Source organism: Zootoca vivipara, chromosome 4, assembly GCF_965207765.1.
Source record: "Zootoca vivipara chromosome 4, rZooViv2.hap1.1, whole genome shotgun sequence".
NCBI lineage: Eukaryota > Metazoa > Chordata > Lepidosauria > Squamata > Lacertidae > Zootoca > Zootoca vivipara.
Window position 1 is genome coordinate 101,594,767 of NC_142587.1, and position 13,083 is coordinate 101,607,849.

The window sequence follows — 13,083 nt, forward strand, 5'->3', positions numbered from 1 at the left end:
TGGAATTAGATAAATTAACAAATGTAATTAGGGGAGGTAGTGGGGAAAACTTTGTCCAAAATTGGGGGGAAATTGGAGAGTATCTTAAAAAGCAGTGCCCCATGATAAAAACTTGGATTTGCTTTTAACACCTCGCATAGAGTGAAATTTGAATAACAAAAGAAACAGTGCAAAAAGGTTGTTGTTTAGTCGTTTAGTCCGACTCTTCGTGACCCCATGGACCAGAGCACGCCAGGCACTCCTGTCTTCCACTGCCTCCCGCAGTTTGGTCAAACTCATGTTCGTAGCTTCGAGAACACTGTCCAACCATCTCGTCCTCTGTCGTCCCCTTCTCCTAGTGCCCTCCATCTTTCCCAACATCAGGGTCTTTTCCAGGGAGTCTTCTCTTCTCATGAGGTGGCCAAAGTATTAGAGCCTCAGCTTCAGGATCTGTCCTTCCAGGTAGCACTCAGGGCTGATTTCCTTCAGAAGGGATAGGTTTGATCTTCTTGTAGTCCATGGGACTCTCAAGAGTCTCCTCCAGCACCATAATTCAAAAGCATCCATTCTTTGGCGATCAGCCTTCTTTATGGTCCAGCTCTCACTTCCATACATCACTACTGGGGAAACCCTAGCTTTAACTATACGGACCTTTGTAGGCAAGGTGATGTCTCTGCTTTTTAAGATGCTGTCTAGGTTTGTCATTGCTTTTCTCCCAAGAAGCAGGCGTCTTTTAATTTCGTGACTGCTGTCACCATCTGCAGTGATCAAGGAGCCCAAGAAAGTAAAATCTCTCACTGCCTCCATTTCTTCCCCTTCTATTTGCCAGGAGGTGATGGGACCAGTGGCCATGATCTTGGTTTTTTTGATGTTGAGCTTCAGACCATATTTTGCACTCTCCTCTTTCACCCTCATTAAAAGGTTCTTTAATTCCTCCTCACTTTCTGCCATCAAGGTTGTGTCATCTGCATATCTGAGGTTGTTGATATTTCTTCCGGCAATCTTAATTCCGTCTTGGGATTCATCTAGTCCAGCCTTTCGCATGATGAATTCTGCATATAAGTTAAATAAGCAGGGAGACAAGATACAACCGTGTCGTACTCCTTTCCCAATTTTGAACCAAAGGCTTTTGCATAGTCGATGAAGCAGAAGTAGAAGTCTTTCTGGAACTCTCTAGCTTTCTCCATAATCCAGCGCATGTTTGCTATTTGGTCTCTGGTTCCTCTGCCCCTTCGAAATCCAGCTTGCACTTCTGGGAGTTCTCGGTCCACATACTGCCTAAGCCTGCCTTGTAGAATTTTAAGCATAACCTTGCTAGCGTGTGAAATGAGCGCAATTGTGCGGTAGTTGGAGCATTCTTTGGCACTGCCCTTCTTTGGAATTGGGATGTAGACTGATCTTCTCCAATCCTCTGGCCATTGCTGAGTTTTCCAAACTTGCTGGCATATTGGGTGTAGCACCTTAACAGCATCATCTTTTAAAATTTTAAATAGTTCAGCTGGAATATCATCACTTCCACTGGCCTTGTTATTAGCAATGCTTTCTAAGGCCCATTTGACTTCACTCTCCAAGATGTCTGGCTCAAGGTCAGCAACCACACTACCTGGGGTGTATGAGACCTCCATATCTTCTGCAAAAAGGTATGAAGCTGTTAACCCAGGTAGAGGACAAGCGGAAGTCAGTTGTCCCCACTGCACCCCCCCCCCAGGGTGCAGTGGGGAGACTGTTGGGATCCACAGAATGCTGTGTGAGATAGTAAGTCTGCAGGCCTGAGTGTACTACAGGTAGTAAAGTGAAACTGGCTGATGCAATACTTTCTATGGGAGTGCTGGGTCAGAATGACTCAGCAGTAATGTGCTGTCAGTTGATTGGCTGTCAGTGGTTTAAAAGGGAAACCTTTCCTGAAATGGTTACAGGTAGGTAGCCGTGTTGGTCTGGATCGAAGTAAAATAAAAAAAATTCCTTCAGTAGCACCTTAAAGACCAACTAAGTTTTTATTTTGGTATGAGCTTTCGTGTGCATGCACACTTCTTCAGATACAGTGAAATGGAAGTTTCCAGGCACTTATGTAGAGAAGGGGTGGGGAGGGGTGGGGATGGGGAGGGGGGATCACTCAGAAGGGTGGTGGAAATGGGTGATTGACTGACTGATAGCTGTTGATGACCGCAAACGACTGCAAATGGTTTTGCATGAAAAAGCAAGGGTGGAGATGGCTGAAGATCGCTTATCATGTATAATGAGATAAGAACCCGATATCTCTGTTCAAACCAGGTCCCTCCATGGTTTTGAGCTTGGTGATAAGTTGCAATTCAGCTTATCACCAAGCTCAAAACCATGGAGGGACCTGGTTTGAACAGAGATATCGGGTTCTTATCTCATTATACATGATAAGCGATCTTCAGCCATCTCCACCCTTGCTTTTTCATGCAAAACCATTTGCAGTCGTTTGCGGTCATCAACAGCTATCAGTCAGTCAATCACCCATTTCCACCACCCTTCTGAGTGATCCCCCCTCCCCATCCCCACCCCTCCCCACCCCTTCTCTACATAAGTGCCTGGAAACTTCCATTTCACTGTATCTGAAGAAGTGTGCATGCACACGAAAGCTCATACCAAAATAAAAACTTAGTTGGTCTTTAAGGTGCTACTGAAGGAATTTTTTTTACTTTCCTGAAATGACTGTGGTATGGTGGTGTTGTAGAAGGGTGTGGTCAGTGAGAGGTTTAGAGAGTGTATGAACTGCTTGTGTATGAACTGCCTGTAGATATTTGTATATAGCTCACAATAAATATACTGCACTAAAGAAACTGGAACTCTTAACATCTCTGCTAAAGCACCGTGAAGGTATATTAGCATAAAAAGCATGCATAAGAAAGTATTACTCATTAATGATGAGAATATAATTTATTTATTTTGAACTTCGCTTGGTTCCTCCTTGGTAGCCAGTGTGATTTTTTCAGCAGGGCTAGAACTCAGGACTGGCTGCCTTGAGGGACATCTAAAAACAGTTTGGCAGGGGAAAGGTCTCCCTTGGGAGGTGGTGGGCTCTCCTTCCTTGGAGGTTTCTAAGCAGAGATCGGACGGCCACCTGCCATTAATGTTTTAGCTGAGATTCCTGCATTGCAGGAGCAGGACTAGATGACCCTAGGGTCCCCTCCTATCTCTCCTGAAATATACTCGGAGTCGAGAGTGAATTTCATGCTCTTTATTCAGCTTGTAGTAGCAAAAGGAGAAGAAGAGAAGGAATGGCTTTCGCAAAACATCTGCTTATATACATTATTTACACAATGGGCCTTGCGTGATTGGCTACTTCAGGGCTGCACCTGTAGGCCAATCAGGTTGCGGATTCACTTCTGCCAGCAGCTTGATTGGCTGCTCCTGCAGGCCAATCAGGTTGCTGATTCACTTCCACCTGGAGCTGGATTGGGTGGCTCCTGCGGACCAATCAGACTGCTGCATTCTGGATCCCTTTGTTCTTGGATTCAGCTCAGAACATAACACCTCCCATTCTGAATTCTAGGCTGAGGTTCCTTGCTTCCTGCAAAGCCCTTTCCCCTGCAAGTTGTTCCTTCACTTTCTGGCCAAGGGAGGGAGATGTTCAGAGTCCAACCAAGACCCCCAACCCCAAAAGTATATCTCAGCATTGACGTAGCCAGGGGGGCTGCTGCCCCCCCCATCCATAAAAAATAATAAATAGCTGAGGTTCTGCCAAGCGAGAGAGGGCTCAGCTGGGTGGACTCAGCTTTGCAAGGGTTAAAGGGAACTGAACTGTCTTCCTACAGAGGACAAGAAGCAGGGGGGGCAGGTCCTCCAGAGCCAAGGCCCCTCCCTCCCCAGTCCTTCACGCACAGGCGCAGCATAAATTAATAAGGCAGAGTCTTCATCAGTAAATGAATAAAACTTTACTGAGCTAAAATAAACTTGTTTGCAAATAAGAGCACAGTGAACAGAAGACTAAACTAGGCTAGAGAGCATACATGGAGCTCATTACAGTTCTTTCCTGGCTACACAAACACACACACACTGACACACACACAAATGAAGTGACTGAGTCTCCCTGCAAGAATACAGAGTGTTGTGTATTGAGTCAAAGGATTTTATATCTGTATTATTATTGTCTGTATTTGCATTAGGATAAAGTAACTGCCTTTTGGTTCCAGAGGGTACAGCTACTATTGGTTCATTTAAGCTGCTGTATTTGGATCCTCTGTCTTCTTGGTTTCCTCCAAAAGGCAGCACTGTGATTGCCTGATATTGTTCCCTCCAAAAGGTATCCTTTTCTAGCTAGTTCCCTGTCCCTATAAATGTAGCCTTCCTGCCCTCACAGTCAGTCTTGTTCACTTTAATAAAGAGCTGTTACTAGAGAACTGTCTCCAGCATGTTATGTCAAGAGAGCTGAAGCCTGAAATCACAAACCCCACGTCACAACACAGAGAATGGGTCGTTCTCAATATGAGTGACAGTGATTCAGCATGCTGAACGATTCCTGCAGCTTTTCAGCATTTCCCAACACTTTCTCGATTCCTCTACTGATTCTGTTCTCAAATACCTTTGTCGCATGAGCTCAGCTCAATTTGGAGGACAAGTGAGACAAAGGAGGAGAGCGAAAGTGTCGGCCGGAGCAAGGATACAATGGATCTGGTCTTGGCCCAATGTTAGCCTAGGTGGAAACTCCAGAAGGAAAGGAAAGGAAAGGAAAGCAGGAGGCGTCCCCCCAAAAAGCAATGCGCCAGGCCAGCCAGAGAGAAAAACGCGGAAGGCAGAGCTGGACGAGCTGGGCTTTGCAAGGGTTAAAGGGAAGCGAGCTGCCTTCCTAGAAAGGACAGGAAGCAAGGGGGGTCAGGTCCTCCAGAGCCAAGGCCCCTCCCTCCCTCCCCAGTCCTCCTTTCCTGCTTTTGGTGTCTCTCCTGCAAGGGCTGCATCGCTGTCCCCTCCCTCCTGGGATGATCGGGTGAGTCTCCTCTCTCCCCCCCCCCAAAGGGTGCAGTGGGGAGACGGGGGTCCCAGGGCTGCAGCAGGGGAGGGTGCCTGGGGGGCAAAGCCAAGTCAGGGAGGAGAAGATCCTGCCGGGGGGGGGGGGCGAGGTCTGCAAGGCTCTCCTTCCTGGAGATCAGAGGATCCAAAACTCCCACCAAATCTCCCTTCTTCAAACAAAGGAGTCCCTAGGACTTTAACTCTGTGTTAGCCCCCCCCCCCCATTAAAATACCCACTAGGAGGAGGGAGGGAGGAAAGGTGGGAGAGAAAGGCCAGGAATAAAGAGAGGGATCCCAGCCCATAGTCTGGCTGCTGCATTGCGGACCAGTTTCCCATTCGTCTCCCAGGGCAGCTCCACACGGAGGCCACTGCAGCAATCCGCTCGCACCCAGAGCATGGCATCCCAGGACCACATCCTCTCTGTCCCAAAGGGATTGTTGCTGGAAAACCGGCCAGAAATCGGCGCTGCTGCTCACCGAACCTCCAGGGACCTTGACATCAATGGCTGTGTGTGTGTGTTAAGCTACCTAATAGAATAATAATACTAAATTACCTGCCTAAATTTCAAGGGAGATGTCTTTGTGCCCATCCACTTGGCCCTCAGAGGGTTGGCCAGATACATACCTGGCCCTTAGGGCAAAGAAAAAGGGAACCCACCCTAGGAGTCTGTCTGGACAGCAGCAGAGAGACCAAGTGCAAGAAAATGAGTCAGAAGCAGGGGAGGGGGGAGTAACTCATGAGGACTCCCAAGTGAAGACCCCCACTAGAGCCAATCATCCATTTTTCACAATATACAAATGACTCCCTTGTTAGTCAGTTCTGATTTCATGCATTGACTGGAAGGCAGGAGAAACCAGGCTGATTAATCTTCCAGAAATCCCTTCAGTTGCCTCCACATTTTGCATTGCTAGAGGGCTAGAGACTTACTTCTTCCCCTCTTCCTCCTCCTCTTTCTTTTCAGAAAGATAGGTCATGGGGTGTGCTGTAGTGTCTAGCTCTGGTTCCTAGTTCCTAGCAAGAAACATCCTTGCTTGCTTAGGGAACCATTTTTCTTCTACTGACAGACTAATTCTGTAACAGAACAATGTATTTGCTTTGTAGGATTTGCTAGAGCTTCTCGTTAAGACGGACAGAACTTGGCAGAAGACCAAAGGGTTCCTTCCGATATCTTAGAGGCTTCCTGAGAGCACAGATGGATGACCGAGACTCAGCTGGCCCTGAAGCAGGAAGAGGCCATGCCATCCAAACTGGGAGCAGTGGGGGATTCTGGGGAAACTCTGTGCAGAAGATCCTGGGTGAGGAGGACACCCTCCGCTCAGAGGTGCAGAGCCAGCAGTTGAGGCAGTTCTGCTGCCAGGAGGCCAAAGGACCCCGAGAGGTTTGCAGCCGACTCTACCACCTTGACCGTCAGTGGCTGAAGCCAGAAAGGCACACAAAAGCTGAGATGCTGGACCTGGTGATCTTCGAGCAGTTCCTGGCTGTCCTTCCCCCGGAGATGGAGAGCTGGGTGAGGGAATGCGGAGCAGAGACCAGTTCCCAGGCGGTGGCCCTGGCCGAAGGTTTCCTCCTGAGTCAGGCAGAGGAGAGAAAGCAGAAACAGAGAAAGCAGGTGAGAGAGACTTTCCTTTGAATACTCCCAAGGGGGTCCAAACAGGACAGAGAACATCCCATAATGCTCCACTGATGGCCCATTCTTTTTCTGGGAAGGCATCCATGGAATGAGATCTAACACCCTTAAATTTTTTGTCTTTGTCATCCTGTTTCTAATATTCATTTTCTGTTTTGAATCCTTGTTGCGCTTTCAGGAAAAGGATCATTTTGGGGAAATGGACCTGGATTCCTGTGTGGCAGAGAGGCCTCCGTCGGGCACCAGAGAGAGGCCGCTGGGTAAGGAGGGAGGAGTTTTTACTCTTGGTTTTCCAACTAATCTGTGGATTCTTTTCAAGTCTTATTAGTTGACTGGAAAGCACTTGTGGAGTATTCTGCTCACAAGGTTGCCCTTTCATTTTTACTGCTTTACACTTAGCTACTTGTGCAGATCTGAAACAATCTATTCGTTGAACCTCTTGGAATTTAAGAATTTAGCATTTAAGAGGTAAAGGGTTGATTCTGTGTAGATAAATTTGCAAAGGAAGAATGGGGTTAAAGTTTTTTCCTCAACTCTGTCTATTTATTTTGTAACATTTTTCCTGTGTAGAAAATGCATATTTATCTCTGCAGACACAAATTCACACTTTTGAGAACTGCAGAAAGAACCATCTCTGAGTTTATTTGGAATGGGGAAAAACCCAGAATAAAATATAAGATTATGATAGATCACAGAAACTGGGGGGGGGGGGGTTGGACTACCAGATATGGAACTATATCATGACGCGGCAGCCCTAACTTGGATATAAGACTGGATGGAATTAAAAAACAATGACTTGTAAGATCTAGAAGGAGAGGGAATAGCCTTTGGGTGGCATTGGTACCTTTGGGTGGCATTGAGCCTTTGGGTGGCATTGAGAGAAAAAGTAAGTAAAAAAAAAATCTTCATGTTTAGTATTATAAGAAAATCTTTATACAAAGTGTGGCAGAAATACAGAAAATTCTTCGAACCCAGAACCCCCTGGTGGATATCGCCATTAGAAATCGTGGCAGTTAAAAGATGAAATACGGAAGGTGATTGGCCAACCTACAAAATTTTATTAGAATAAAAAGAAGTAATGAAAGGCACAAATACAGGATGGGAGACACCTGGCTTGAGAGCAGTACATGTGAAAAGGATCTGTGGTAGACCACATGTGGTAGACCACAAACAGTTCAAGAAGGATACTGACAAGCTGGAACGTGTCCAGAGGAGGGCAACGAAAATGGTCAAAGGCCTGGAAACGATGCCTTATGAGGAACGGCTTAGGGAGCTGGGTATGTTTAGCCTGGAGAAGAGAAGGTCAAGGGGTGATATGATAGCCATGTTCAAATATATAAAAGGATGTCATATAGAGGAGGGAGAGAGGTTGTTTTCTGCTGCTCCAGAGAAGCGGACACGGAGCAACGGATTCAAACTACAAGAAAGAAGATTCCACCTAAACATTAGGAAGAACTTCCTGACAGTAAGAGCTCTTTGGCAGTGGAATTTGCTGCCAAGGAGTGTGGTGGAGTCTCCTTCTTTGGAGGTCTTTAAGCAGAGGCTTGACAGGCATATGTCAAGAATGCTCGGCAGGGGGTTGGACTGGATGGCCCTGTGGTCTCTTCCAACTCTACGATTCTATGATTCTATGAATATTAAAGTTAAAAGATTATACAGAGATTAAAAGTCATTTTAGTAGTTGGTTACAATATTTTCAAGTAAATCAGAGGTTCCAACAGGATAAAAAAAAATGGATTTGCGAAAGAAACCTCAAAATTAGATCATCACCCGCATTATCACTTTTAATTTGTATACCGCCTTTCTATCATACAATACTCAAAGCGGTTTACAAGCTGAAGAAACAGAATCTAATGCAATACAAAACAACCTTATAACAATCTAATGCAATACAAAAATATGATAATAAAACATAGCTTTAAAATAAGCAATCAAATAATGTAATGTTCAACAATCATTACAATAGTATAGAATAATATCAGCATATGAAAATTAAACAGAAACCCACTCTTAACATTTACAATAAATAATTTCAAAACAATAATCAATAAAACAACAGCAAGCCACAGTGCATAAAACAATACAATACAAATTGAAAAATAGAGACTGGAGGGTGAGGCAAGGCAGGTGGAAGGAGGCCTTGCCTGATGGAGTCTCTCCTCTCCCAGTTCTTCCTCCAGGCACAGCTTCCCACAGAGTCCCAGGGCCGGAGGGGGGCGAGGCAAGGCAGGTGGAAGGAGGCCTTGCCTGATGGAGTCTCTCCCCTCACAGTTATTGGGATCTAAGGACAAACATATAAAAAAATATATCAAATTTTATTGGCATGGGAAACAGAAGTGGAGCTAACAAGAAGTTCAATGATTAGATGGGGTCATGATCTGGGAAAAACAATAATGATGAACAATTGGGAAAACCTGTGGGAGATGGATTCAAAATGTACACCTAATTATGACATAAAGGAAAATTTGTTAAAAATGCAAAATAGGTGGCATTTAACCCCAGACTTTGGCCACTTTGGCCACCTCATGAGAAGAGAAGAATCCTTGGAAAAGACTCTGATGTTGGGAAAGATTGAGGGCACTAGGAGAAGGGGACGACAGAGGACAAGATGGTTGGACAGTGTTCTTGAAGCTACGAACATGAGTTTGACCAAACTACGGGAGGCAGTGCAAGACAGGAGTGCCTGGCGTGCTATGGTCCATGGGGTCACGAAGAGTCGGACACGACTAAACGACTAAACAACAAACAACAACAACCCCAGACAAATCGGCAAAGATGTATCCAGGTGTTAGTAACCAATGTTGGAGATGCCAAGGTGAGACAGGCTCTTATATCCACATGTGGTGGAAATGTAAACACATCATGGTGTTCTGGGAAGAAGTATTTAGGGAACTTTAAAAAATGGTAAAATACTCCTTTAAGAAAAAGCTGGAGATGTTCTTGTTAGGCATGCTGGGAGAAGATATTAAACCAATGGACAGATGCCTAGTAAGTTATGCCACAGCAGCGGCAAGGCTATTAATAGCAAAAGAATGGAAGTCTCAAAAGGTAGCAACCAAGGAGGAGTGGCAAATTAAATTATTTATGTATTGTAATTTGGCAACAAAATATGAAGAGGTCAAGGGAATTAAGAAAGAAGAGTGGTGAGAATTGGAAATCATTCATGGATTACATTAAGTACCAGGTGGAGAAACCAAATCTTCTCCCGGAATGTTAAACGCTCAAATAAATAAAAGACAGAGAGAGAGGAAAAGGATGTGAGAATGGAAAAAGGATATAAGATGTAAGAAGAAGAAAACAGGAAAGCAAGATAGAACAAAAGATGATTAAGATTAACATTATAAAAGAGAAAAAGTGGAAAAAGTAATCAAAGTGTGTAGACAGGAAAAATAGATAATACAGCTTAGTGAAGGTTGGGAAGTAGGGAATATTGTCAAATAAAGAAACACACAATGAATTCGTGTCATATAGTGAGATTTTATAGCTAATGCAGCTGACTTGTTTGGTACATAATTTTGTTCATTTATTTTATTTTGTTTGATCATTTGTATTTATTCTTTTGAATATTTTCTTTGTATATTTTATTTGTGTAAATCTAATAAAGTTATTAAAAATTTAAAAAGAAAGAAAGAAATAGTCTTACAGAAACCTCTGGAACTGCATGACATTGTGAATGGATTAATGGAATTCATTTACAAAAAAATGTAAACTTTGCATATAAAGGCTCATGCTACATAATTAAAAACAAATCCTCATTTCCATTATAGAAGATAGATAGATAGATAGATAGATAGATAGATAGATAGATAGATAGATAGATAGATAGATAGAAAACTATCTTTCGAAAGATTGTTCCTCCAAAAGCTATTTATTTTTTAAAAAATCAGATTTGAATATTTAAAAATCCAATTTAATTTTTTTTAAAAAAACCTTTAAATATATTTTTTAATTATTGCTTTTCTAATCCACCCTGGTTTTGAAACTAATCTTTGGGTTCTTTTCATCTTTTGTTGGGGGGAGATAGTTGGGGCCAAGAGCCCAGAGGAGGGGAGATATATTTCTGCACAACTAATATCTGAAATGCGCCCAAACTTTCAAATGCACTCAGCAGGCAATACTTTCTCTTCAGTTTGAGATGCACTGATTCACCTGAGAGAGAAGCAGGCACTCTGGGCCTCCCCCTTACCTATTTTCTCTTGCAGGTGACACAGTGATACTGGATAGACCTCTTCATCCATCTTTGAATGGGGACAGAAGAGAAGCAGCGGCTGTGGAACTAGATCAGGTCAGGGGAAGCTGCCTTGTGGGGACAGAGTACAAGGAGCGGAACAATGTTATAGCTCAAGGAAGAAAATAAAAAAATTCCTTCCAGTAGCACCTTAGAGACCAACTAATTTTGTCATTGGTGTGAGCTTTCGTGTGCATGCACAATTCTTCAGATACACTGCAACGGAAGTCACGAGACCCTTATATATAGTGAGAGGTTGGGGAGGGTTATTACTCAGAAGAATATGGAGCAGATGATTCAGCAGGGGAAACACAGCCCAGAATAAGTAAGGGGGTAGTACAAAAATACTTGGCTAGTTTAGATGTATTCAAGTCTCCAGGGCCAGATGAACTACATCCAAGAGTATTAAAAGAACTGGCAGAGGTGATTTCAGAACCACTGGCAATAATCTTTGAAAATTCCTGGAGAACAGGCGAAGTTCCAGCAGACTGGAGGAGGGCAAATGTTGTCCCTATTTTCAAAAAGGGGAAAAGAGAGGACCCAAACAATTACTGCCCAGTCAGCCTGACATCAATACCAGGAAAGATTCTAGAGCAGATCATTAAGCAAACGGTCTGTGAGCACCTAGAAAGAAACTCTGTGATCACTAAAAGTCCCTTCACCCGCCCCGGCGATCGCGGAGGGGGAGGAGAGGATCAGAGCAGCCCGATTTCGGGCTGCTCCGACCCCCTCCTCCCACTCCTCGACCAGCAAGGGCGAGGGGGCGTCAGGATCAGCCCGAAATCGGGCTGCTCCGACTCCCTCCTCCCCCTCTGCGATCGCCGGGGCGGGTGGGGGGAAAGCCCCAGAGCTGCGCAAAGCGGTTGCCTGGCTTTCCCTCTGCCCGCCCCACAGCCAGCCGGCTAGAAGGGACGTCTCCCTTCTCCCTGGCTGGCTGTGGGGCGGGCGGAGGGAAAGCCAGGCAACCGCTTTGTGCGGCTCTGGGGCTTTCCCTCCGCCCGCCCAACAGCCAGCAAGGGAGAAGGGAGACGGCACCGGGCGGGCAGCGGGGCAGGCAACTGCCCCCTCCTGCCCCCTCTGCCTACGCCCATGGGGTGAAAGGTTGCTTTCTGCTGCTCCAGAGAAGCGGACACGGAGCAATGGATTCAAACGACAAGAAAGAAGATTCCACCTAAACATTAGGAAGAACTTCCTGACAATAAGAGCTCTTCGGCAGTGGAATTTGCTACCAAGGAGTCTCCTTCTTTGGAGGTCTTTAAGCAGAGGCTTGACAGGCATATGTCAAGAATGCTTTGATGGTGTTTCCTGCTCGGCAGTGGGTTGGACTGGATGGCCCTTGTGGTCTCTTCCAACTCTATGATTCTATGAATATTAAAGTTAAAAGATTATACAGAAATTAAAAGTCATGATTCTATTAATACAAAAATAACAATGCAGGAGATTCAAATGGCAATAAAACGTACGAAGCAAGGCAAAGCTCCAGGACCGAAAGGTTTTACAGCAAAATATTATAAAACTCTTAATGGAGAATTGACACCTGTTCTTTGGGAGGTGATGAATAATATTTTGAAAGAAGGGACGATCCCGAATACGTGGAAAGAGGCATATATACAGTGGAACCTCGGTTTACGAACACCTCGGTTTAAGAATTTTCGGTTTACGAACGCCACGGACCCATCTGGAACGGATTAATTCACTTTCCATTACTTTCAATGGGAAAGTTCGCTTCAGTTTATGAACGCTTCAGTTTAAGTACTCCGCGGACCATCTGGAACAGATTAATCCAACTCTATTATTCTATGATTCTAGGGTGGTGGGAATGGGTGATTGGCTGAAAGGTGTGGTAAACCTGTGGGCGACTGTTAATAACTGCAATTGGTCTTACAGAAAAAGCAAGGGGTGAGATGGCTAAAAATAGCTTTATCATGTATAATGAGATAATAATCCAATGTCTATTCAGACCAGTTTGGTAATAAGTTGCAATTCAGCAACTTCTCTTTCCAGTCTGTTTCTGAAATTCTTTTGTACCCATAGATTAAGGAGTGGTGGTGAACAACAGTGTTGTCTTAGAGGAGGACATTTCCCTTTTTCTTTTAGGATCCAATGTGCTTTGAAGACGTCGCTGTTCGTTTCACGGACGAGGAGTGGGCGTTGCTGTATCCTGACCAGAGAGCTCTGCATAAGGACGTCATGGAGGAGAATTGTGGGATCGTGGCCTCTCTTGGTAAGGCTCCCTCTGGGATCTTAATATCTGTTTTTAGATTCAAAACAGCT

The 13,083-nt window shown here is 44.7% G+C and overlaps 1 protein-coding gene across 1 annotated transcript in view; it reads left to right on the forward strand.

Moving 5' to 3' along the window:
* Positions 1-4,842: 4,842 nt before the first annotated feature.
* The window catches only part of LOC132592087 (uncharacterized), a 52,985-nt gene continuing 44,744 nt past the window's right edge, over positions 4,843-13,083 (forward strand). The window contains exons 1-5 of the mRNA XM_088669014.1: positions 4,843-4,930; positions 6,056-6,563; positions 6,760-6,841; positions 10,784-10,866; positions 12,907-13,033. Of these exons, the coding sequence (XP_088525140.1) occupies positions 6,147-6,563; positions 6,760-6,841; positions 10,784-10,866; positions 12,907-13,033 (709 nt within the window). The 5' untranslated portion in view covers positions 4,843-4,930; positions 6,056-6,146. The remainder of the gene's footprint in view (positions 4,931-6,055; positions 6,564-6,759; positions 6,842-10,783; positions 10,867-12,906; positions 13,034-13,083) is intronic.